The sequence below is a fragment of the Ipomoea triloba genome, chromosome 11 (genome assembly GCF_003576645.1).
Source record: "Ipomoea triloba cultivar NCNSP0323 chromosome 11, ASM357664v1".
In the NCBI taxonomy this organism is placed as follows: domain Eukaryota; kingdom Viridiplantae; phylum Streptophyta; class Magnoliopsida; order Solanales; family Convolvulaceae; genus Ipomoea; species Ipomoea triloba.
Window position 1 is genome coordinate 23,838,458 of NC_044926.1, and position 25,455 is coordinate 23,863,912.

General features: G+C 35.0%; 3 protein-coding genes across 7 annotated transcripts in view; 1 reads left to right on the forward strand and 2 right to left on the reverse strand.

Moving 5' to 3' along the window:
* Nucleotides 1-5,650, reverse strand: part of LOC115997098 (protein MICRORCHIDIA 6-like) — a 17,765-nt gene extending 12,115 nt beyond the window's left edge. The window contains exons 1-8 of one of the 5 annotated variants that reach the window (XM_031236582.1): nt 5,563-5,650; nt 4,974-5,127; nt 3,139-3,486; nt 2,692-2,766; nt 2,530-2,564; nt 1,237-1,315; nt 1,032-1,121; nt 885-957 (exon numbers count right to left, since the gene is read on the reverse strand). In XM_031236582.1, the coding sequence (XP_031092442.1) occupies nt 885-957; nt 1,032-1,121; nt 1,237-1,315; nt 2,530-2,564; nt 2,692-2,766; nt 3,139-3,478 (692 nt within the window). In that variant the 5' untranslated portion in view covers nt 3,479-3,486; nt 4,974-5,127; nt 5,563-5,650. The other 4 variants (XM_031236581.1, XM_031236579.1, XM_031236580.1 and 1 more) reach the window with 4 other exon arrangements.
* An 11,221-nt stretch (nt 5,651-16,871) lies between these two features.
* LOC115995579 (glutaredoxin) lies at nt 16,872-19,771 on the forward strand. The gene is made up of 4 exons (XM_031234649.1): nt 16,872-17,063; nt 18,500-18,588; nt 18,750-18,848; nt 19,439-19,771. The coding sequence occupies exons 1-4, from the start codon at nt 16,957-16,959 to the stop codon at nt 19,540-19,542; spliced, it is 399 nt and encodes a 132-aa protein (XP_031090509.1). The 5' UTR covers nt 16,872-16,956; the 3' UTR covers nt 19,543-19,771.
* A 1,621-nt stretch (nt 19,772-21,392) lies between these two features.
* On the reverse strand, nt 21,393-25,178 carry LOC115995727 (anthranilate phosphoribosyltransferase, chloroplastic-like). The gene is made up of 10 exons (XM_031234835.1): nt 24,757-25,178; nt 24,253-24,396; nt 23,992-24,153; nt 23,784-23,867; nt 23,112-23,300; nt 22,879-22,969; nt 22,679-22,738; nt 22,382-22,500; nt 21,797-21,931; nt 21,393-21,717 (listed from the first exon to the last, which is right to left on the reverse strand). The coding sequence occupies exons 1-10, from the start codon at nt 24,967-24,969 to the stop codon at nt 21,673-21,675; spliced, it is 1,242 nt and encodes a 413-aa protein (XP_031090695.1). The 5' UTR covers nt 24,970-25,178; the 3' UTR covers nt 21,393-21,672.
* Between the last annotated feature and the right edge of the window lie 277 nt (nt 25,179-25,455).

Below are 25,455 nucleotides of genomic sequence, written 5' to 3' on the forward strand. Positions count from 1 at the left end.
AAAAAAAAAAAAAAAAAAAAAAAAAAAAAAAAAAAAAACACTAATATCACTCCAAAACAGTAAAAAATTCAAGCATCCTCAAACCAATGAATTCATATATCTTTTGTATCTCATAGCTACAAAAAATTTTAGGGTCAACTCAGAAAAGAAAACACAATTAATCAATATGCTAAACTTTTTAAAATTGAATGCAAAATAAGTGCATTTGACTCTATTTAGAAGTTTCCTGTTTCAGTATTTTGCACAATAATATTAATATCTAGTGCTGATTTTTTTGGATTCTAAAGTTCCAATTTGGCAGATAGCCAGATAGTCTTGCTAGTAACAAGTCTTCTCTGAAACTTTAACTTATTCTAGCAATAATAAATGAAGTTTGCTGAATGTATCTAGTTCTCCTACATTTGGTGCTATTGAGGAAAGGAAACATATTCTTGACCAGCACCATACCACTATCTACAAGAAACCAGTCTAATCTTTTCTGAGCAATCATACTGGAAATGTCTGACAAATTCCACTCCCTAAGACCTTAACCGAATGAAAAATTGCAGTTCTTGAGCTAAGATTTATCTAGATGTGTATGAAACAGAAACAAGTATGATTACTGAAATCAAAACTTAGAGCAAGTAAGAGAACTGTACCTACCATTACAAGTATGATAATTGCAAGCAAAACTTTATGAAGTACCAAAACACAAAAGCAGAACTTTTATACAGAAGCATGTGAGAGATAACTAATGAGCATGCAATACACACTCCAATATATATAATTATTGAAATCAAGGCATTTACTATGACTCTATCATTTGATAAAACCCCTCCAATGCTTGCATAAAAAACCAATGAAATATGATACACCAAAATAGAAAATAAAAACAGCACTCGAACCTCTTCATTGAGCAGCTGAAGACTATAACATCTGCTCCAAGTCTCATAGAACTTGTCTTAAAACCATTTCCATCTGAAAGACTGAAAGTTAGCAGTTTACAAGGAATTGAAAGAATATAAGGGAATGACAAATGACAGACTGCATACACTGTCCAATTGCAGATTTTGACTTCTTATCTGAAAATCCAAAACTCATACAGCGGCGCATTGCTTCAGCGTCCATTCCACCACCGTCATCTATGTCCAGTTTATCAAGGCATAAAATTGCATAATTAGCATTTCCCTCAAAACCCTAATACATTAATACTAGTAAAAATTAAGTGCACTTGATTAACTGAAAGAATTAGAATACCTTGAATTAACAAAGCAGAGCTTCCATCTCTTGGATTGATAATTTTATCTACTACGACAAATGTGGCCCCATTTTGTATCTACTCAACATAACAAACATGGGTGCAAAACATAGAAAGTAAACACAATTATTATGAAAGAAGAAATAAATCACATAAAGAGGGAACAAACGCATGACAAAGAGTCAAATGGCTGATAGCTTACAGGACCTACCAATCATAAAGTAGGTACACAAAATACTTTTGTTAGCCAATAAGCATTCACGACCTCAAAACTGACAGGCATAGTTTATGTCTCTAGAAATGGGTGCGTGATGGCAGATCTTGTGAAAATCCCATCAGATGTATTAAGACTTGTAGCAGTTTCATTTTTGTAGTTAATGCATAACTGATGTAGGGCAATCTGACTACAGCAGGGAAAGGGACTTAGAAGCCTACAAAGGGATTTGTTTTAGTAGTGTTAGAAATCCGATTACCAGTAGTAGAGTTTGTTTCTTTTCAAAGTTAAATATTCTTTTATGATCCCTAGTAGGATTAGTAGTAATATTTCCCGTATAAAAACAATTGTAGCCTTGGCATAAACATTCAACTTTCAATCAACTATTATTCTTCTTAGCTTGAAGCTAGTTGCTTCTCTTTTCTACTTTTTTCAACTGAATAGGTTTCTTTGGATCATAGAAGTCTAAGTGAAGGTTTTCTCTTCTAAGGGTGTCAAAGCCATCTACTTCTTTCAACTGAATAGGTTTCTTTGGATCATAGAAGTCTAAGTGAAGGTTTTCACTTCTAAGGGTGTCAAAGCCCTCAGTTTGATGGCTTAATTGTTGTTTGGCCAATAGTCTAAGTGCCTATTTCACCCTAGTTGCATGTAGACCCCTAGTTCATCAAACGTCACTCATAAACCTCTCAGTTTTTAATGCATATGGAAGTAGATTACTTTCGGATGACCCTAACGAAGTTGATTGTCACTTTATATGAGAGAAGATTACTTCCGGAGGCATCATTACTTCATTTGTAGCGTCAAATGATCATTTGGTAAATGTACACAAGCATACATAGTTTCACCAAACAATAAAAGCCTGAGGGTGGCAACTACATGTTATCAAGAATTCACATGTCTTCCCACCATAAAACATATTCAGGAAAATAACTGTAAAGATGGAGAGTAATTATCTGATAAGATCGTCCTACAGGCTACAGTATAACAAGAAATTTCAGAATCATGGTAAACAAAGTAAAGTTTCATTGTCACCGAGCCAAGAAAAAGGAAAAAGAGAGACAGGCAAAACGAAGCTAACCTCATCAATAGCATTGTCAAGCAGCTCAGCTATAGCTGCAAACATGAAACAGCAAGTGGAACTAGTGTTACATATTCATGGTAGGAAACTAGAAATAAACAATAAATATGTATTCCTGTGCAGGCAGAAGGTAAGGATTAAACAAGCAGACAGTTCACATACCACCAAATGCCCATTTGTGTGATGTGGCATTTGAATGTAGGAACTTAGGGTGAATGTGCAAGTAATTGGTAAAATCTGCAACAGAAAGAGAACTAGTCAGATAACCTGTGGCCGGGGAAACAAATGACAACTTAATTAGTGTATGGCTATGTAAGTAGAGACACAATGGCTGGTTCTTTACATAAACACTTAGCCGATCAGCCAAACTTAGGAAATTAACTGGCCTAGGACTTGAATTAAGTTTAGAACACTAAAAAACATAAAACTTGACTATTTGAGCTTGTCAAGTTCAACCACACAGTAGCAACCATTGATCAACAAATGGGAAGTCATTCAAATGTAATACACAAACCAAGTTAGAGAGCCTTAACCCCAGGATATCTGGGGTATTAAAGCCTTATATGATTTCCCAAAAACAAAAAGATTTAGTGTTTAAAGGTATGGTACTTTTATGGGTAGGCTTAGAAGAAAGCCCATCATCATAGTTTCCAGCTTTCCAAAACTGCCGACAAAGAGGTGCTGGGCATATTGGTGATATGGAACAAAGGCCTGAATCATCTACTGAAGACTGTTCTTGACCCAAAATGCTTCTGTCACCCTGTATGGTATATGAAGCAGTGGAGTTTTGGTTTTCTCCTGAATTCACTTTGGATAGCATTACATCATTTTTATAAAATTCCTTCTGTGACATTGACCCTCCAACAAAATCTGGCTCCAGTTTAACAGCTTTCATATACCCTCTGAGGTCTCCATCGCTAGAGGAATCAACAATGTTTGTTGGACTCATCTTAAGGACTGAAAAGGAATTAAATATGGGAAAATAAGTAGAGAATTCCACCCAAAAATTGGTCAAGATTTGTAACGGAGAGTTCAAAACTAAACGGACTAAGCAAGACTTAAGAAGAAGCGAGAAACGCAGAACAGACTACTTTAAACAAAGAGACCAAGAAAGTCAACTTAACTAGATTAACTAAATTACAAGATTTTTTTTTACAAATATAAAAGCAAAATTAGAAGACTTATTATTGCAAATCATTTTAGATGGACAAGTTGGGCACTCAACCAGTACTTTTGCATAGAATTTAGCTTCCTTCTCCTTTCAAACAAACACATGCATGAAAAGTTACTTTCTTACCTTTCAAATGACTTTAGTGGATTTGCAGTTGCATACCTTTCTTAATGCTTGTTTGGCCAATTGGAGTTTACTGAATAAAAGCCTTTTCTAAAACAAACCTCAAGTATGAAGCTTCTTGAAAAAGAGTGTTTTGCCTCTTATTTGGCTTTAAAAGAAATTTTCTCCTTTTAGTGTCCGTTGCAGCCTATGGTTTACAAAGCAGATAAGCTCTAATAAACTATAAAACAAACAAGCACCTAGTAACTTCTATCCAAGTAAGTGTCAAGTTACTTCCTTATTCAATCTCCTATTACTACTATGTTATCACTCTTTCCAACCCCATAATGTTAGACACCCAAGCATTGTTTTCAAACACAGGACAGACATGCTTGCCTCTGCAATGGGAGCCAGCCTTGGCCCTTGGCCACCAGTCCAGACCTCAGAATCTTCTGCTGCCAAACCCATCATAACTCGGTTAAAATTGGTAAAAATAAAAAAAAAAAGTGACCCATTGACTCCGAAGCCTCCGGGCTGTACTTTGGTTCGTTAAGTCATCTCTGTTCTTTGTATTTTGTAGAAAAGGGAAAAAAAAAATGGTTCCACATCTCTTCAACAATGTCCTACACTGGAATTGCTTTCCATAAGACAGCAACATGAGAGAGGCAAGATGTCATAAAAACATAATTGAAAATGAGATTTACACCTCTCCTCCATTTGTACTAAAATGTGGAAATCTAATGATTCTAATCTAATATTCTATTCTCTATGCAAGATAGAATGAAGGCTGGATTCACTGCAGACTTGGATTACAATTTCATTACCATCATCATCCCACCTCCCCTCCTCCCAACAACAAAACACTGTTCAAGCTATGCTATTAAATAGATGGGAGCTTCTCCTTTTTTGCCAAAAACAGAAAAATGGCTTATTTTTGTAACATGCCATATTTTTGGCCTCTTTTCCCAACTTAGTTTATATGACCCAAACTCCCAGTTTTTTTTCCATTTTTAGAAAAAAAAACCATGGTAGTAAAAGCCAAAAGGCTACAATATTTTCAAAAACAACGTTGCAAACAAGTAACAGTAGCAAAATAATAGAAAGCCCATAAGACTAACATGCATGATAATTAAACTCAATGTTTCTTCTTCCTCTATTCAAAAAAAATTACCTCCGAAGAAACAACGCTTCTTCAAGCGCAGTAAAGAGCAGCGAATGGAGGCGGGTTAGACTGAACCCCCTGAGGTCCTTGTGCTCTTGGGAGTAGCAAAGAAGAACCCACTAATGGAGAAGAAGAAAGAAAAAGGCGAAATACAGCGCAATGACTGCCACAGAGAATATGAGAATGAGAATTAGAGATCTGAGGTTTTCTCTTACTTCCAGGTTCTGTACACTGCAAGGAGCAAGCTGTGCAGCATCAATTTACAAAAGCAGAATGCTTCAAACTACACAGAGAAAGAGAAGAAAAAACCTATTTCATACAGAATAGTTACAGAGAAACAAAACCTATTTCCAGTTTCCTCCTATTTTTCACCTTTTTTCAGTGATTGAGAGGCTATTAAGACTCACCCTACCCAACAAATTTTGAAGAGAATATTAATTAAGAGATAGTAAAGGTGGAACCCTAACCAACACAAGGGTATTGAGAAGAAGATGGCAAACTATGAGAAGAATGTAAGAGAGAGAAATGGAGAGAGAGAATCCTACTAGGACATTGCAGTTAGTGGAGTAGTTGATATAAAATAACTAAGGAATCTTACCAAGGTCAATTTATACAAAGATATGATGAAGATTAGAGATCAAGGAGAAGAGGGCAAACTAGAAGTTTAGAAAGGAAAGATCTCACAACAAATTGAAATAGCTAAATGGATTGTATGACCTATAATTTGTAATATTTATTGATTTGGCCCTTATATTTATTTACATTAATTTCATAAAAGGTCCCTTGACTATTAATCTTTTAAACTTTAGTCATCAACTTTAAAATTAATTATATTTAACCCTTGTAATTGAAAATTTGTCAAATTTAGTTGTTTGTTATCAAATTTGTTAGTTGGACATTTAAAGGTAAATTTGATAATTTTCTTATATTGGTGCATTGAAATTTCATCAATTAATTTAAAGCAGTTAAAGTTTTCAAATTAAAAGTGAAAATTAGACTTCACACTCTATTAAATACAGAGTAATTATTTTCTCTTGTTGTATCACCGATTGAGTTTGGCTTTTAACTTCTTCTTTTTTTACCTATTTGGTAGACTGCCAATAAATTTTGTACTAGATAACTAAATATGACAAACTTTTTATAAACCAAAAAAATGAATAAAATCAATGTTGTAGTTGAGAGTTAAATGTTGAAAAGCTCAATAATCAATAATTTATAGTGGGATTAACTTTATTTATTTTGAATAGAAATGTTTATATTTAGTGCTATTGAGCCTTAATTTATGATTGTGAAAGAATATTCAAATCATAAAGATTCAAAATTATGATAACAAAAACATGGAAATTATGAGAATTTCTTATGATTTATGAGAAAATAATCTTAAAGATTTCCTTCTTTCAAAAAAATCTTAAAGATTTCCTACATTTATTATGAAAAAATCTTGAAGATTTCTTATTCTAAGTTATCTTCATATTTTATAAGGACAGAGTATAAAAAGGAACGGGAAAATGATTAAATAAGCTCTTGAACTTTAAACGATAAAACAATTAAACTCTTAAACTTTAAAAGTTGTAATGAAACACTCTAACTTATCATTTTTGTGCATCTAAACCCAATAAGAAGTTATCCATGACTAGCGACAGACCAGTCGTCATTGTTACTAAAGAAAGCAACCAGACTGAAAAATCCTTAGGTTTACATGCACTTGAATACAAACATCGTTTTATTCATCGTTATTGAACAATCAAAACCCAAACTATAAGTATTAAACACTGGAATCTAATATTTGACAATTGATAAACCCTAGATCTGTTATTTCCTTACAAGAAGCTTTCAATTGGTAGATAAACTATTCATAGTAGCTAAATAAGAAAGAAAATACATAAGATTTCATTTAGAATTGTACCTGATTTAGATTAAAGTTCAAATCCATAAAGGATTCAGATTCGCCCAATTTTAGTAGCAAATTTCATACGCATCTTATGGTTTCTATCTGCGAAGATTGAGTAGAGTAGAAATACAGTAGTTTCCCCAACCTTTTGAACAAATCGATCGAACGAATGAGGAAAGTATACTCCAGGTTAAGCAGGCGATGAGGACGAACAAAGCAACCAGCAAAGGTTCTTGAAATGAACCTCTCGATATATCCTCACACGCACAGTCCAAAGGACTATATATATATATATATATGCCACTACCCCGTGAGTCCATCCTCCCCCATGAGTCCGTGTGGATAACTGATATCCATTGATCTAAACACAAATAAAGGTTATAATTTAACTGACTTTTATTTGAATTTAATTACTGACTTTTATTTGAATTTAATTACCAATTTAATGAGCAGGGGCTTACATGTAATTATATTGTGCATTTGAAATTGGTAAAATAATATTATAATTGATTTTGCATGATTTTAGGGAGAGACCAAGAATTCATCCGTGCAATAATCAAAACCTCTCCCTGCTTCGATACACAGCTCACACAGACTACCGGGAATTGAGACTCCAGTTTATGATACATTGCACAGTTGGTTATGATACATTGCACATTTATATTTTTTATGTATCAATGCACGGTTGATTATGATACATTGCACAGTTGATAATGATTCTCCGGTTTATGATACATTGCACAGTTGATAATGATTCTCCGGTTTATGATACATTGCACAGTTGATAATGATTCTCCGGTTTATGATACATTGCACAGTTGATTATGATTCTCCGATTTATGATACATTGCACAGTTGATTATGATTCTCCGATTTATGATACATTGCACAGTTGATTATGATTCTCCGATTTATGATACATTGCACAGTTGATTATGATACATTGCACAGTTGATTACAATACATTGCACAGTTGATTATGCTACATCCAGTTTATTTTTTATGTATCATGTTATGCACACTTGATTATGATACATTGCACAGGTTTCAAGCGTTTTCAAATCACACAGTATTTTTAGAGACGAACTGGACTGGCACAGTTGATTGTGTTGCAATGCACATAAAGTTAGAAGTATTCTTTCCCGTTTCAATTTTCCCTACCAACCAACATAAGCACAATTTCTTACACTTAATTGCACAGAAGAGAATGAACAACCTAGTTGTGTCTGGAAACCCCTCAATTGTTTTTCAACCTAATTGCATACGCATAGTAGAACATGGTACAGTGCACAAAAGAAAATACAAAACCCACTAATTAACCACAACTTAATACAAATGCATAGACATTTAGGGAATATTACATGATAAATAAGCCATTAACACAATAACGGCGAACCTTAGAGTGGGAAAAAAAACCAAAATAAAAAAACCCAACCCCGGCGAACCTTTGTGACGGCGGGGTGTTCCGAAACAAGACCATACCCAACAAACAAACCTAAACCTCGAAATACGCCGGGTGCTCCAGAATTCCAGCGACATCGCTGGACCGTACGAGCGTTGGACATTACAACGGTGGAGGATGTGTGCGGAGATTGATGTGCAGAGAACGTCAAACGGCGAGTAGATTTGCGTATGATACAACAACTACAATTGTGCAACATAGAAGGTAAACCCCTATATTAGGAACTAATTCCTTAATTAATCCCTAAAAATCTGGACGCCAAACCCTATTCAAAACCCAAAAATACACCTAACTTAATCAATCTGCCCAAATCCACAGTAAAAAATAGGTTTAAAAAACTCTTTTTTTATAGTCTATTGGTCTCAAGATTTAGAAGACCTAGATTTGTCCGCACGGGCTCATATATATAAAAGATTGTTTAGGTAATTAAAAATTATGTAGGTAATATATAATATTCAATTAAAAATTTTATAATTTAGCAGCTCTCAAAATCAGCATTCTTCAAGCATGCCTTCAAACGTTCCCTTGCTTTTGGATTTGATCTAAAATGATTTCAAAACACTAACAAACACCATAAAAACACTCAAATCAAGAATGAAATCATATCTACATGAGAAAGCAAGGAATATGCATTGAAGATGGCAAATTAACATATTTAAACTCAAAATTTGATCCAAATCAATTAGAAAAATATGCACAATTGAGATTATATCAGTGGTTTTCGAACTCTTTTCTCTTACTTGAAGGATGATGTGCCTTCTATTTCTAAGAATACTGCTAAAGTTGATTTGGATAAATTGCATCGAAGAGAACATAGTAAGATAAAATTTCATGTTTGATAAAACACCTGGTAGGGTTAGTTTGACTTGAAACTTGTGGACTTCTGTCACTACTGATGGGTATATATGTCTTACTGCTCATTTTATTGATAGAAATTGGGTTTTTCAAAATAAATTCTTGAATTTTTCTTATATGCCACCTCCACATAATGGTATTGCATTAAGTGAAAAGGTATATAGATTACAAGCCAACTAGGGAATTGAAAGTAGGTTGTTTGTTGTGACATTAGATAATGCTTCTACCAATGATACTTTTATTAATTATTTACAGTTACAATTGAATGCAAGAAAGGTGATTTTAGATGATGGTAAATACTTTTATCTTAGATGTTGTGTTCATATTCTTAATTTGATTGTGCAAGAAGAGTTGAAGCAAGTTGATAATGTTGTTAAAAATGTGAGGGAAAGTGTTAAGTATGTGAAAGGTTCTCAAGTTAGAAAACAAAAGTTTTTTTTAATGTGCGACTTTAGTGAGTTTGAATACAAAAAGAGGTTTATGGAAATATGCTCTAACTAGGTGGAACTCTACATATCTTATGCTTCAAAGTGCACTTTACTTTTGTATGGCTTTTTCTCATTTAGAAATTAATGATTCAAAGTATAAGCATTGTCCACCTAAAGATGAGTGGGATTGAATTGAGAAGCTTAGCAAGTTCTTAGGAGTCTTTTTATGAGATTACTTGTGTGTTTTCTAGAACCAAGTATCCAACATCGAACTTGTATTTTCTTGCTATATTCAAAGCACACTTAACTTTAGAAAAACAAAAGAATAGGGATGATTTGTGTATAAAAATATGGGTCCAAATGTTTGCTAAATTTGAGAAGTATTGGCCTGCATTTAGCTTGATTTTAGTTATAGTTTGATATTGGGTCATCGTTACAAGATTCATTTTGTTGATTGGAGTTACAAAAAGCTTTATGGGCATGATTCTATGGAGTTTAAAAAAGTTTAAAAGAGTTTATTTTCTCTCTAGAATGAATATGCTGACAAGATTTCTCTTCGATAAGTTTCATAAGATTATATGAATTGGCAATGGCTCAGTTGGCACCGAGAGTAATGATGATTATTTTCAAGTAATTTTTTAAGTAAGAGAAAAATTCACTTTTGGTCCTATGACTATTGGGGTGTTGTTAATTACAGTTCACGAGTTTCATAAATCAATTTAGTACCGTAACTATTCAATTTTTCTTAGTTTCAGTCCCTCTGGTCAAACTTTAATGGGCAAAATAATTGTGGCAATTTAGTGTTTTTCTTCTCATCTTCTCATCTCCATTTCTTCTCTCCTCCAACGTAGCTCCAGTTGGCATTCAAGTCTCCGTTAGGCGGTGTTGGCACAGTCGGTAGCTTTGTTCGTTCAGCGACAGTGCTTATTAGTGGTGAAACAAATTTTGGTCGGCAACAAAGAATTTTTCTTGAGGCAGTAGTGTTTGTTCAACGACAGTGCTTATCAGCGGTGAAACAGATTTTAGACGGCAACAAAGAATTTTTATTGAGGCAGCAACTTTGGTTCTTTATTCAGCAGCGCATCAATTCTGGGTAGTAGATTAATTGAAGCAGCAAAGCAATTTGGCAACAGTCACATAAGCATTCCTTGGCCTGTTCTTTCCTTTCTTTCTTCCCCTAACCTTCCCTTTATTTTCACTTGTTTAAAGTATGTATTGTGCTGCTAACAATCCATGAATTATATGTGCAATGTTTAATGCTTAGTTGGTGATATTGTTCTATTATAGAGAGGTTGTCTCTTAGTTGGATTTTGTAAATGGAGGTCAGATCAACGACATTGCCAAATACTTTTTGGCAATGAAATTAAGAAGAAAGAGAAGAGGAGAAAAAATTTGAAGAGAAGAAATAGAAATGGAAAAGAAAGAGAAATATGACAACTCAAAGCTGAAAGGCCTTATTGAGAAAGTTAACACACTCATGGTGGAAAATGCTCGACTTAAGGAAGAATGCACAACAAGGAAAACGAGAGAAGAAAAGCTGAGAATGCTTTTAGGTTCCAAAGAACTCAAACCCGCTGAAATCTAAGTCTGTTGATCGTACTAGTGGATACTCTTGTCCACACCCAAGTAGTAAGGGGAGAGCTCCAAGGGAAGGCGCTAGAAGACTCTATCATTCTGACAGTGATTAGGCTATAGCTTACCATAAGCCGAGACCTAGACCAAGCTATAAGAGGAATCCTGAGCCTCAATATTCTTTCTAGGTGCATCAAAATTTTCAAAGACCCCAAATATTTTCAAAACCGAATATCCAAAAAGTTTTATGCATTTCCATTAGATTACGAACTTGAACGGGAATGGAAACTAGCTCGAATGCCACATGATGGGTTATGGCTATTCTAAAAACTCAAAAGAGCTAACCCCCCAAGACCCAAATTTGTTTGGGTACCTAAGTCTTTGATCCGCTGAAATGCGAGGTATAGGTCAGAACAACTCAATGTGAAGACATCTAGTACATTGATAGCAGTTGTTCTCGACATATGACCAGAGACAAGAGGATTCTGATCAACTTTAGGAGGTGTGATGGACCGAAGGTGATATTCAATGGAAATGACAAAGCAAGAAAGACTAAAGGTGTATGCACAATTGGCAGGAATGGGTTATTAATTGAAGAAGTAGCCTACATGAAAGGTTTAAAGTTCAACCTACTGAGTTCAAGTCAATTTTGTGATAAAGGATACACAGTGGAGTTCAACAAGACTGCATGAAATATAAGAAGTGTAGCAACTAGCTAGCAGGGTTGTACTGTCTAGGAAAAGAAATAAGAACATCTATCGAGTAGATTGAGATATATATGTAGCTAACATTTGTCTAGTTGCCAAGAGCTCAGAACAACTAAGCTGGCTTTGCACAAAAAGCTAAGTCATCTAAACTTCAAAATGAAGAATAAGTTGGCTAGAGATTAGTTGGTAGAAGGTTTGCCAAATCTCATGTTCAAGAAAACCAACTTATGTGATGCTTGTCAAAAGGGCAAGCAAGTGAAGAAATCTTTCAAAGCTAAGCATCATCCTTCATCAACGATCTCTCAACTTACTTCACATGGATCTATTTTATGTAATAGATCCTCCAATCATCAGTGGTAAAAAATATACTCTTGTGGTAGTAGATGACTACACAAGGTATACTTGGGTTGTGTTCTTAAGTAAGAAGAGAAAAACACTTAGAAAGTTGTCAGAGTTGTTGAAACTACTTGAAAATGAGAAGGGTTCGAAAGTTGTGAAAATTATATCAGATCAAGGGTAAGAATTTCTAAACAAAGTGGTAAAGGAGTATTATGAGGAACACGGCATTCAACATTAGTTGTCCGTAGCAAGGACACCTCAGCAAAATGGAGTAGCTAAAAGGAGGGACCACACCATCAAGAAAGTTGTACACACAATGCTTGTAGAAACTAAGATGCCTAAGCGTTTCTAGGCAAAAGCAGCTAACACAATGATGTATACTCAGAACAGATGCATGTTGCACATGTTACAGCAGCAGATTCCATATGAGTTGTGGAATGGAAGGAAGCCAAATGTTGGGTACTTTCATACCTTTGGATGTAGGTCATATGTTCATCACAATGAACAAACATACCACAAGACGTTTGATGAGAAAGTTGATGAAACAATTTTTCTTGGATATTCAGCAACCAACAAAGCATTTAGAATACTTAACAAGAGGATAATGGTTGTGGAAGAGTCAAAACACGTTGTATTTGATGAGTCAAATGTGGGATCAACTAATAATGTTGAACAAACAGCAAATGTTATACAATTGCTTAATTAAAAAAAGAAGCCAATGGTTCAGCTGCCTAGACCGATACCAATATTAGATAGTGAAGATGAAACAGACATTGAAGTAGTTTAGCTTACAATAGAGAACACACCAACTATGGCAAAAGTAGAATCAACTGATGTTCCAGTTGAATGTGATCAGTAGGAAGCCGTTCCAGAACCAGCTGAAGAAGTCATTCCAAAATCAGCTGAAGTAGCAGAACCAAGCATCCTAGTGAATCTTAATCTTGACCTAAGATGGCTAAGAGACCATCCACTAGAGTTAGCCACTGGTGATGTTAGTGAAGGGGTTAAGATAAAATCAGTAAGGCATCATGAAGTAATATTTGCATGTTTTATCTCTTAGCTCGAACCAAAGACTGTAGAGGATGCGCTAAGTGATTCAAATTGGATAGAAACAATGCAGGATGAGCTTAATTAATCAATTTGAGAAGAACCAAGTTTGGAAACTTGTTCCTAAGCCTACACATCAAAACATTATAGGCAAGAAATGGATTTTCGCAATAAGATGAATGAAGAATGAATCATTGTGAGAAACCAGGCTAGACTCATACCCAAGGGTTATTACAGAAGGAAGGAATAGATTTTTATGAAACATTCGCTCTAGTAGCTCGTTTGGAAGCAATTAGAATTTTCTTGGCATATGCAGCACACATGGACTTCAAAGTCTATCAGATGGATGTCAAAAGTGCATTTCTAAATGGACTACTAGAAGAAGAAGTGTACATGGAACAACCTCTAGGATTTGAGGTTAGATCAGCTGAAGACAAGGTATTCAAGCTGAAGAAAGCTCAGTTCTCAAAAAAAAAAAAACTGAAGAAAGCTCTATATAGTTTGAAGTAAGCACATAGAGCTTGGTACAATACATTATCAAGTTTTCTCGTAGAGAAAGGATTTGCAAAAGGAACCGTTGACAAAACACTTTTCAGATTAGAGGATGAAGGACACATTATACTGGTTCATATTTATGTTAATGAGAATCTTTGGGTCAGCTAACCCCAAGCTGTGTGAGAAGTTCTCTTCCCTCATACAGAGTAAATTTGATGAGTATAATAGGTGAATTAAATTATTTTATTGGTCTGCAATTGAAGCAAATGGAAGATGAAATATTCATAAATCAAGCTAAGTACACGAGGGACTTAATCAAGATATTCGGAGTAGATGAAAAGGCTTATGTGAAGATTCTAATGAACACTTCAGTCAACCTGGACTTAGATCAAGATGGAAAGAGCATGGACCAAATAACTTACAAAGAAATTATTGGCTCACTACTCTATCTCACTGCTAGCAGACCTGATATTGCATTTGTTGTTGGTCAATCATATCATAGGAGATCCATAGATCCAAGTAGCATTTTCTCATTAATTGATTTTTCCAAACTTGCTTAGTTTTTTTTTCCTCTCTATCTTAGATCTTTACCTATTGATTTACTCTTTTACTTTTCTTATTCTAAATTATTTTCTCTAAATCAATCAGGTTGCATAATAGAACAACAGATAACTAATACTTGTAGTCCATATAAGTATAACACTCGTTACTTCCACATCTATAGTCATAAGCAATAGGTGCACTCGCCTAATCAATATTTGTACAGTGCAATTCGAGTATCAGTGGCAACATGCCAAATAAGCCCGCAAAGAGAACATGCGGTAAAATATTCTTATAAAGCCCGCACGGAGGGAAGGCGACAAAGAAAAAAAAATCTTCTTTTTTTTTCCTGTAGGGAATGTGGCAGAGGCAAAGAGCTTAGTCGTCCTGACGAATCGTATGCAAGGAAGGCGGCAAAGACCAAGTTATCCGAAAGACATGAGAACTTCTAAGCTTGGAGGCCAACAAAGGCCAAGTGGGCCCTAGGGCATCACAAGATGTTGAGAGGAAAAAAAAAAGAAGAAGAAGATAGAGAGACGAGTTTATGTTGGAGCGTCCCATGATCCGAACAACGTTTGGAGCCTATGGGGTCAAGGTCGAGAGCAAGCTCAAGAACGATAGTGGGCGATAGGGAAGTTATAACTTAAATTAGGAAGTGCAGAGGCCATGACATGAGATGGTGATGCCAGGGCCTACTACTTCCTCTAGTTGTCTAAATAACTAGAAGAAGTGGGAGACTCATGATGAGCCTTGGGATGCATGTCCCAAGAACAATTAAAGTGGGCTTGGCCAGAGAGGAGCCATTTAGGAATGTGGCTAAGGGCGCATTTAGCAACACGGAATAGAACAAAGCCTGGGAAAACACAAGAAGGGGGGACAATTTACCTAGCTCGTGGGGGCGCCGGTCAGGGGGGTGGCTTACCCCATTCAGTTGGAGCGGACCCAAGTAGATTAACCTCGATACGGTACATAGGAGACCCTCTTGCCTTTCGCCTTATCAACCAAGTCGGCATCGTGAACCACCTGGTGGTTGGTAGAGACCTTGATATTGTCTTATGACGTGGCGCATAGGAGGATAGTTTAGCAGGAAAACTTAACACTTGGTACGACACGTGTGTGCCTAGGGATGATGGAGTGTTGTGGTTCAAACACTTGTCGAAGACATGCGACTCCTGGAGTAGAATAAAGGGGTGGGGGGTGGGGGTAATGTCTAGTTCAGACCATCAACTCTGCCTCTTCTCTTTGATTTCTCTCTTAGCCAACTCAGTTGTGCACTAGTGGCATCTATGGGTTAATTAGTCAATGGTAGTCCACCGATATATGGTTGGGCCACTTGGACTTAATTTGTTCATTTACTTATTCAAAACTCTTATAGCTCATTTACATTATTTCGAGGATCTTAGCCCTATAATTCAATAGTATTTTCGCACCAATTCCTTAATATTAACCCATTTTTATAGTGAGTCACATCCATTAAAAATCATCATAACGAAGTTTAATATATTTGTTGGTAGGGAATTAAAAGGCAAATTATGGTTTACACAGTGTTGTATTGACCATAGAAAAAATCCATATTTATCATACTAAAAGTACATTAGTTGTGTACTGAATGTACATTATACAAAATAATTTACTTTTAGTACTCAAATAATATACTTTCCTTGAATATAATGTATATTTTTAATATACTAAAAGTACATTATTTGTGTATTGATGAGGTGTTTGGTAGTATGGGATTACAAAATCCACACATTTGTGGAATTGGAATTTTATTGTAAGTTACACTTTTGCCCTTATTACTACTACCATTATTATGATAATGCCAGATATCAATGAACATTTTTTTTGAATACTATTGACTATGTTACAATGTAGTATTTGTTCATAGCTACTTTCTCAACCAAATGAAGCACAAAGAGCCAATATCACCTCCACTGATGATCCACCCCCTCCCATGTGGGGGTGCAACCGAGTACCACTAGACCACAGGTCTTTGGCATGGACATTATTTTTTTTTAATACTATTGACTCTATTACAATGCAGTATCTGTTCATAACTGCATGGACATTATTTTATAATATACAAAATAATGTACTTTTAGTGCTAAAAAATATATACTTTATGTACTTTTAAATAATGTGCTTTTTTTAATTCAAAAAAATAATATACTTTTTTATTTAGAGTAATTCTACATGTACTCCCATTTTATACTCTCTATGATTTGGCATGTTTTGATTGCTCAATTTAGTAGGGTGTCATGGTGTTTATTCATTCATTTTTTTCTTCATCCGATCAAATTTAAACACAAGTAAAAGTAAAAATTGGGAGTAACGTTCTAGGAGTACATCAAGTATTTTTCTTTTATTTATGTTGTGGACAATAAAGACTCGAATTAAAATTACAATAAGCTGGTAAAATTGATAATTAGGGTTAGGGATTAAAATTGCATTTTTTTCCCCATTTAGTATGACGACCTTATTCAACAATCAACACAGCTACTCAACGGTGACGGTGACGGCGACGCGTAAAAGCAGTGTAGGCAAAAGCCACCTGTGATATGTACGAACACGAAGCCATGCCCACTTCCCAACACCTGTTCTTCCTCTCCTTTAGATATCACCAAGAAAGCACCATAAAAGGGCGCACAGAATCAGAATGGGATCGCTCATGAGTTTAAACAAGAAGATCAGTAAAGAAGAGATGGAGATGGCTCTTACCAAGGCCAAGGAGATTGTTTCTTCTCACCCTGCGGTTGTCTTCAGGTCACACCCTTCTCTTTTCTTCACAAATTTTTCTCTTTTATTTTCCTGTAAATTCAGATTTACTGTTCCTCCCCTTTCTGTTCTTGATAATCTTTCTTATTGTATATTCAGAGTTCTTTTTTTTTTTTTTTTTTTTTTGGTAATTTNTTCTTTTTTTTTTTTTTTTTTTTTTGGTAATTTGTTGCTGTAGAGGCTTCAAGTTCAACCAAAATTAGGGTTTTTTTTTGTTTTCATATTTTGGATCTTGGTAGTTGGAATATCATGTGGTGTACCATGAGAGTTAAAATGAAATAACATGAGAAATATTATAAATTGATTTACTTCTATCATCTTAAACTCCCACTCCTACTACCATTTATATACTCTCTCATCACTACTTGCACCTATATGGTTCCAATTACCTATTTACCTACCTCTTTACCCACAAACCCTTATTCCAATCACATTCATTTGTACATAGTGTCATAGTGAGCTTTTGGGGCAAATTATTGTGATGTGGACCACCTAATGCTGTGTGAACTATAACAAAAAGTGCATTTTTAATATATTAAAAGTATATTATTTGTGTACGGAATATACAAATGTACTTTCGTTATTAATGTACTTTTTTAATATATTAAAAGTATATTATTTGTGTACGAGTATACAAATGTACTTTCATTATTAATGTACTTTCATTCATTACTCAAATAATTTACTTTTTTAGAGATATAATGTACATTTTTAATATACTAAAAGTATATTATTTGTATACTAAATTATATATTTTATAGTATGACCACACAATAATGATTACACTTTTGGTCTCCTTAGTTGGTGGAGTGGGCCTTCACTTTTGGTCCCATGTTGGTGCTTTTGGACTTTTGGTCCTCAAAGAAGTACATTGAATGATTGAAAATGTTGCAATTTTAGTTTAAACACTTTTTATTAGCCATGGGTGTTGTCCTTTCACTTTAGTTCCACCACAAATTACACATTTTGGGACATAAAGCATTGCTTTGTGGAGATGTTGACCACCCTTGGTCTTATTTTTCCTCCTACTTGAGGAGCCTTGTGCACTTGTTGGTAGAGCCATGGATCTCACTGCTCTCTCCTCTTGCCACATGTGCTAAAAATATTTTTTAAAAAAGATTGTTTGCCAAAGTTTTAAGCAAGGTTTTCTTACTAAAAACCATCTTCCTCTAACCTCAAATAAAATGTCATTGTCTAGATTCCTACCATATTTGCTTTAGAATTATTGTCCTAATGGCTATCTGTATTAGGATTCTGTATTCTATCAGCTTTAGAATTTTCCTTTTTTGTGTATTATTGTAACTCTTCCTTTACTAGTCCTGCACCTGCACCCATCCTGTACTTTGTGAATACGACTGATCAATAATAACACTATTTGCTAATATTACTGTTCTCATCATTTGCATGCTACTTCCTTTATGCAGTAAAACATATTGTGGATATTGCACTAGAGTGAAAAACCTTCTTAACCAGCTTGGTGCTGCCTACAAACTCATTGAGCTTGACCAAGAAAGTATGCTTTAATTTCATTCTATCAGTTGTAGGGGCAACTTCTTCTGGCCTTTAGTTACAGGGGCTGGGGCAGTTGAATCTTAATTCCTACCTGATAACTTTACAGGCAATTAGTTTGGTTGACTTTTGCATAGAGCTTATGAGTTTGCTGATTTTTTGAAGATGATGGGGATGCTATTCAGCAAGCCTTGCTGGAGTGGACTGGTCAGAGGACTGTGCCCAATGTTTTCATTGGAGGGAAGCATGTTGGAGGCTGTGATAGTACACCACTAATCCCTCTAATATTAACTGAATAAATGTCAATTTTGGTCCTATAATTATTATTATTAACATAGTGACAGTTTTGGTCCACAAGTTTAATGACTTATTTGTCATCTAATGATACTGTCATTTTAATGCTACTTTTGATCACTTTAGTCATCAGTCCGACTCGAACATTCTGGAATCTCAAAATTTTAAGGTTATTTTCATCCATCCAGACCAAAAACTGGGGAAAAGGTTTATTGATGAGATACCAAAGGGCCTTAACCTTAAAATTTTGAGATTTCATAATGTTTAACTTGGGTAACCTGAAATCCTGGGCCTTGAAAATAAGATTTCAGAATGTTTGACTTGGGTAACCTTAAAATTTGAGATTTCAGAATGTTTGAGCCGGACTGGTGACCGGAATGATCAAAATTGACATTAAAATGATAGATCAAAATTGACATTAAAATGATAGTGTTATTGGATGTCAATTATTAAACTTGTGGGACCAAAATTGGAACCCATTTTATCCAAACCACAAGTTTGGGGAGACTTGTGTTAGACAATTGCATGATTGTTTTGCTGTGTGTGTGTTTTCTTTGCAGAAACTTTGGAGAAGCACCAACAAGGGCAGCTTGTACCCATGCTAACCGAGGCTGGCGCCATTACCACCAAATCTGCTCAACTCACCAATGCCAATGCCATGTAACTATGTAGACTCAAGTAAATCTCTGTATAAAATGTTCCTAGAGTTTAATAATATTGGTTGAAGAAGAAGATGATGTTGCAACCAAATGGTCCTTTTGCTTTTCCACAGTAGATTGGCTTACTGGCCTTGAGTTGGATTATTGTGTAAGATATATAAGTACATGTTTCTGTTATTTGGCTTCAGTTGTTTGAACTTGTAGTTGCTATGTTATGTTGCTCTTCAGAAATTATTGGTTACCAATCTCCTTCTCTCTTCTAAAAGAGAACTTGGTTGGATGTAAAAAAAATAAAAAATAAAAAAATAAAAATTGAGAAAAATAGAATTTTCTTCTGATAAAATTTTTTTAAATGGAAAATATTTTTCTTAATTTTGAGGAAAAAGTTTCCAAGGAAAGAGGGTAATATTTTGTTTTTCATGAAAATTGAGAAGAGTACCGTGTGATTGAACAATTTTGCCCTTGTTATTTGTGTTATTATGTAGAGGTCCAACCTCAATCAACAGCATCAATATTCTTAGTATTTTTTTTACTAACCAAACAGTATAATTAATCTTCTTAGTAGTTTTTGCTAAATTTGTTACACTAAAAGTCTAAAACAGAAAATTGAAACTTAAGTTGTGTTTAGAAATTCAAAAAATGATTTTCCTTCGGGATTTCTGTGTCTGGCTAAACCTGAAAAATCCAGTCAACGGAAAAAATCGACTCAAAATGGTGAAAAAATAACTTTTACCCGAAAGTCATTTTTTGCCAACAAAAAATGACTACTTGGATCGTCAACATCATAGGTTTCAGGCCAAAACCATATATGATTTCTGTTTTATTCAAAACCTTGTTCTGGTTTTCGGAGCATATGGTTTTCGCTGGAACCAAAGCTTTGCTCTGGTTTCCGGAGCGAAGACCAAAAGGGGTGTTTTTTTTAAAAAAAAAAAAATTTAAAATATTATTTTATATTATTATAAATATTTTGATATTTTAAATAAAATAACAAAAATATATAATTATACAATTTCACATATTTTTCAGAAAATGAACCAAACACATAAAGGCAATTTTGATTCATTTCTAAAAAATAGTGTGATTTATTTTTATGGTGTATTTGTGAGTTATTGGAGTTTATCCGATGCACATTTTTGAATAGTGATTACGAGTTTCTCTGGTCACTCAAATAATATGATTAAATTTGTGGGATTAAAAGTGATTTATAAGTTATTGAGGTTATTTAATGTACACTCTTTAATAGTGAATAGTGAATGCGAATTTGTTGGATTAAAATTGATAAGAGTAAATATCATTTTTAGTCCTTCAACTATAATATATGTATTAATTTTGGTCCTTGACTATTAAAATTTTCAAATTAGGTGCATGACTATTCAATTTGTATCACATTTGGTCCTTGACTATTAACATTTTCAAATTAGGTGCATGACTATTCATTTTGTATCACATTTGGTCCTGCCGTTAAATTTTCCGGCCAAATTTCCGGCGAAGTCACCGGTGACCGACTAATTTATTTAATTTTTATTTTAAAATTTATTTTAATACTCCGTAACTTTTAAATAAAAAAACTTAAAAATAAAAAATAATAATAATAAAAATAGAAAACGCCGGTCACCCCCGATGACTTCGCCAGAAATTTGGCCGGAAAATTTAACGGCAGGACCAAATGTGATACAAAATGAATAGTCATGCACCTAATTTGAAAATATTAATAGTCAAGGACCAAAAGTGATACAAATTGAATAGTCATGGACCTAATTTGAAATTTTTAATAGTCAAGGACCAAAATTGATACATGTATTATAGTTGAGGGACTAAAAATGATATTTTCTCAATTTATAATAACTCAATAGACTTTGGTGAAAACATAAAAGATCGTTCATAGAAAAACAAAATTAGGCACTTGTGAGCCTCCAATAAACTTCCTTGTAAAATGGGACTAGTTTCTCTATAAACTGAACCAATAACAGCCGCAGATATACTAAAGCCTACTAATATTATTTCCCTTTTCTTAATAGTATAGTATCCCTGAAGGAAACAGTGCACTCAACTCTATTTGCCAAGCATGTTTTACTGTTTACTCATGTTCTTGTCACCTATAGTACATCATAATCCAACATTTTTCCATCAACAATTCATGCTGAGACTGGAGTACTGAGAAGTGATGATTCTTTGACATTCTGAAAAAAACAAAGGAAAGAGCAAATAAGAGCTTCATTCTATATCTAAAGCGAATTGCTAGGATTAAGTTCTCATTACCTTTGAAACTTGTATCCACAGATCAAGAGTATCCACAGCTTTGCCAGAAAGCAGCGTTTCCCGAGCAAGAGCCACTCCTTCACCCAGACTGTCTACACGCCCGCTAACAAATACAGCTGCGGCTGCATTCAGTACCTGTCAACATTTTCACGATAAGTTGGGAGGGATTATCTGAAATAGAGAAGCTCGGTCCATGAAGTTCCCACCAGTCCGGGGTCCGGGGAAGCATTGGAGAACAGTTATGCCATAGACTTGGGTCCACCTTGCAGGGCCCGAGTCAAAATACACAATTTATATACTGAATGCTCACAATTTACATACTGAATGTTCACAATTTAAATTGTGAACATTCAGTATGTAAATTGTGAACATTTAGTATATAAAATTCAAAAATTGTAAACATTCAGTATGCAAATTGTGTATTTTTGGGTCTGGGTCCACAGAATAATTTGCACACATTGGATTTTAAGGTTTATTTATGAGGTGTTTGGTCTTCCCTATTATCATGTGCAAAGTCGAAGAAAAGCTACTTAGTACCGAATTTGTGTGAGTTGTATCAATGAATATAAGAACAGAAGGGCTTACAAGTGCATCGCCAATTGGACCGCTTTCACCATGTAGCACTCGCCTAAGTGTCACCGCGTTGAAGTCCGGGGGTCCGCCTTTCAAGCCCTCCAAAGTGCAGCGCGGAATGCCAAAGTCCACTGTCCAATGATATCATCTTGTTAGATTAATTTGTAGAAACAGAAATGTAGGGGCACCATTGGAATTCATGTTCCTAAGAACGAGCGGCAGGGACTTTTCATTTAGTTGTGTAAGAAACTATGGCAACTTGCTAGCAAGAAAATTTTGAACTTGATTGAATGGAAGCAAGATACTTACATGGGTCAAATGGGAATTTTTCAATCTTAGAAGGGGTAACATCGACGATTAAGCCAGGCCCTGTTTACATGAATCATTTGCATGGAAGAATTGTTGAATTAGGAACTTTAATTACGCAGTTAAAACTCAAGAAAAGATAGTGATACTATAAACTAGCTCACACTGAATTTTACGTTTTCTAGCAAAACCGAGAATCTTACCAAGAGGGCTCATCTCATCTAGGCCTTCTGAGTGAACAACCAATGCTCTTTTCATCCCAAACCGTTGAACTGCTTTTGCCATTTTGTGGACCTAAAACACATCAATTCTTTCAAAAGAATGTATGCAGATAGCAAGTCGGAGTGAACTCGTAAGGGTGTGATGTAAGCAGCAAAAAGGGAAAAAAAAAATCGGGGGAGTGGGGGTAGGAGAGAAAGGGCATAATGGAACCTACGAGATCTTCTTTGTTTACTCCAATAACAGCAAAAGGCACTCGGGCTGGATTTAACATCGGGCCCAGGATATTAAATATTGTCTTGACTTTGAGTTTCTTCCTGACAGGACTAACGATCTTCATTGCAGGGTGGTAGATGGGAGACATCATAAAGCCAATTCCTGCTTCATTTACACACTTCTTTACCCCCTGTCCCAACAATAATGAGAGAGACAAGTCACCATAACCATAATAGGAAAATAAAATACATCGTAATGAGCTTTATTACACAAAGGGTTCAACCATCTTATTTACATGCACTAAAGAAAATGATTACCAATCTTAAAGTTTGGTGCACATGATATCCATGTAAAAGCGTATCACGTTTGTCCAACTATTTCTACCTAATACTATGCCCACTATGCCCAGAGGCATGGGCTATAAACTTCTTTTTCTTTTCCATCGTAAAACCTCATGTTACACAACTTCACCTGATTATTGCCAATGTAGTCAACAAAAAAAAGTGTGATAATTGTTTGATAACACCTACAAAATCTCTTATTCTTGTAAACTTATCATACAACACCGTTTTTTAAATAACCTTTATACGTTTAAAAAATAGATAAACATGTTTAACAATTTTGTTAGGTGTATCCCAAAAAAAATTATATTAGTTCTGGATTTAATACAAACCTCAGGGTCTAGCTCGATAGCAACTCCTAGTGTTTCCAGCACATCGGCACTCCCACAAGCAGATGAACTTGACCTATTTCCTTGCTGCAAGGAAACCAAAGTAGTTTTCAGCCCCGATTACCATTAAGGCATTAAAGGATTAAAAATCAAGAATGAAATGGGAAAAAAAAAACATTTAATGCTATTAGAAGGAAGGAGGTTTGTCAACCTTTGCAACTTTGACACCACAAGCCGCAGCAAGAATCGAAGCACCCGTAGAAATGTTAACCGTGTTTGCACCATCACCGCCTGTGCCAACAATATCAACCGCACCTTCTAATCCTTCGACTCTTCTACAATGCTTTATCATAGCCCTTGCCATTCCCACCACCTAACCACTCAAAATCAAAACTCTCGGAATATTGTACGAGACATTTGGCATCAAACAATTCATTAATGCATAAGTCGATCAGAGAAAGATGATGCATACTTCTTCATAAGTTTCTCCTTTAGCCCTCAAGAGAACAAGAAAGGCACTAATCAGTGCCTCGTCAGCACCATCCAACAGAAAATCAAGGGATTCTTCAGCTTCAGATTCAGTCAAGTCTTTTCCACTAATCAAAGCCTCAATCAACTAACACATAAAATCCAACAAAACCCCCAAACAAATCAATATACACTCTAAAAGGTAAAACACATATGAAAACAACAATCTAGAAAAGACAAAAAAAATTCCCAATTTGTTACATTAAACATAGAACACAAATTGCCTGAATAAGGTAAAACACATGAAAACAATAATCCAGAAAAAGTTTTCCCAAATTGCCTGAAACAGATTCTACAAATAGGCCATCAAGCAACCATGGTTTTGATCTATTCCAAATCCCATTTCACCTTTTCTTAAACAAGGGTCAACGCTGCCAGCCTAACAGATTAAAGTTCGGATTCATTCAAGAGAAGGGGAAACAACAGAAAATAAAAATCAAACCTTTACCTGACTAAAAGTGGGTATGGAAGAAGAATTCTTGGTCGAATTAGGCAATGCAGAGAGAACAGAAGGGCACCTCCTAATCTGGGTATTCGACAGAAAAACTGGACTTTGCTCATATCTGAAGCTCAACTCCCTGGGAAGGAGACACGTGCGGTTCTGAGATGACCCAGACGCAGAAAGAGCAGGGAATTGGAAGGAGCATTGTACGAGAGCCATATCTGTGATTCTGGACAGATTGTTCACTTATTTCTGGTTTTATCAATAAGAATGTAATAAATGCAGAAAGGGAAATCCCAGTTGGCTATGAAATTTGGTGGAAAATCGGCTCCAGTCAGAATTCAGAGGTATAGTTGGCAATCATAGGGAGTTAATGAGAGTAATGGCGACTGGGTACGAGATTTTGTTGATATTTGCCCACACAATGCTTTATGCGTGTATGTCTTTGACTCTTCTTCCCCTAAATATGTCTTTGACTCTGTGAGAGGGGGAGAGGGTTGTTTTTTCTTCTTGAAGTCAGAAACTCAGAATCGATATTATTACAGATGATGATGCAGTGAATTGGTAAATTTAATTATGATATATTTTGGTATAAATTTTATCCCATTTTTATATTTTTATATGATTTGAAATAAGAAAATACCAATTTTAGTCCCACGAGTATTAATAAAATGACAATTTTAGTCCATATGTTTAATTCTTACC

Coding starts and splice junctions, on each gene's coding strand:
- LOC115995579 (XM_031234649.1), top strand. CDS start 16,957: ATGGGATCGCTCATGAGTTTAAACAAGAAGATCAGTAAAGAAGAGATG. Junction 18,589..18,749: donor CATTGAGCTTGACCAAGAAA/GTATGCTTTAAT, acceptor GATTTTTTGAAG/ATGATGGGGATGCTATTCAG. Junction 18,849..19,438: donor GCATGTTGGAGGCTGTGATA/GTACACCACTAA, acceptor TTTTCTTTGCAG/AAACTTTGGAGAAGCACCAA.
- LOC115995727 (XM_031234835.1), bottom strand. CDS start 24,969: ATGGCTCTCGTACAATGCTCCTTCCAATTCCCTGCTCTTTCTGCGTCT. Junction 24,154..24,252: donor AAGGAGAAACTTATGAAGAA/GTATGCATCATC, acceptor TTGAGTGGTTAG/GTGGTGGGAATGGCAAGGGC. Junction 21,932..22,381: donor GTCCAATTGGCGATGCACTT/GTAAGCCCTTCT, acceptor AAATGTTGACAG/GTACTGAATGCAGCCGCAGC.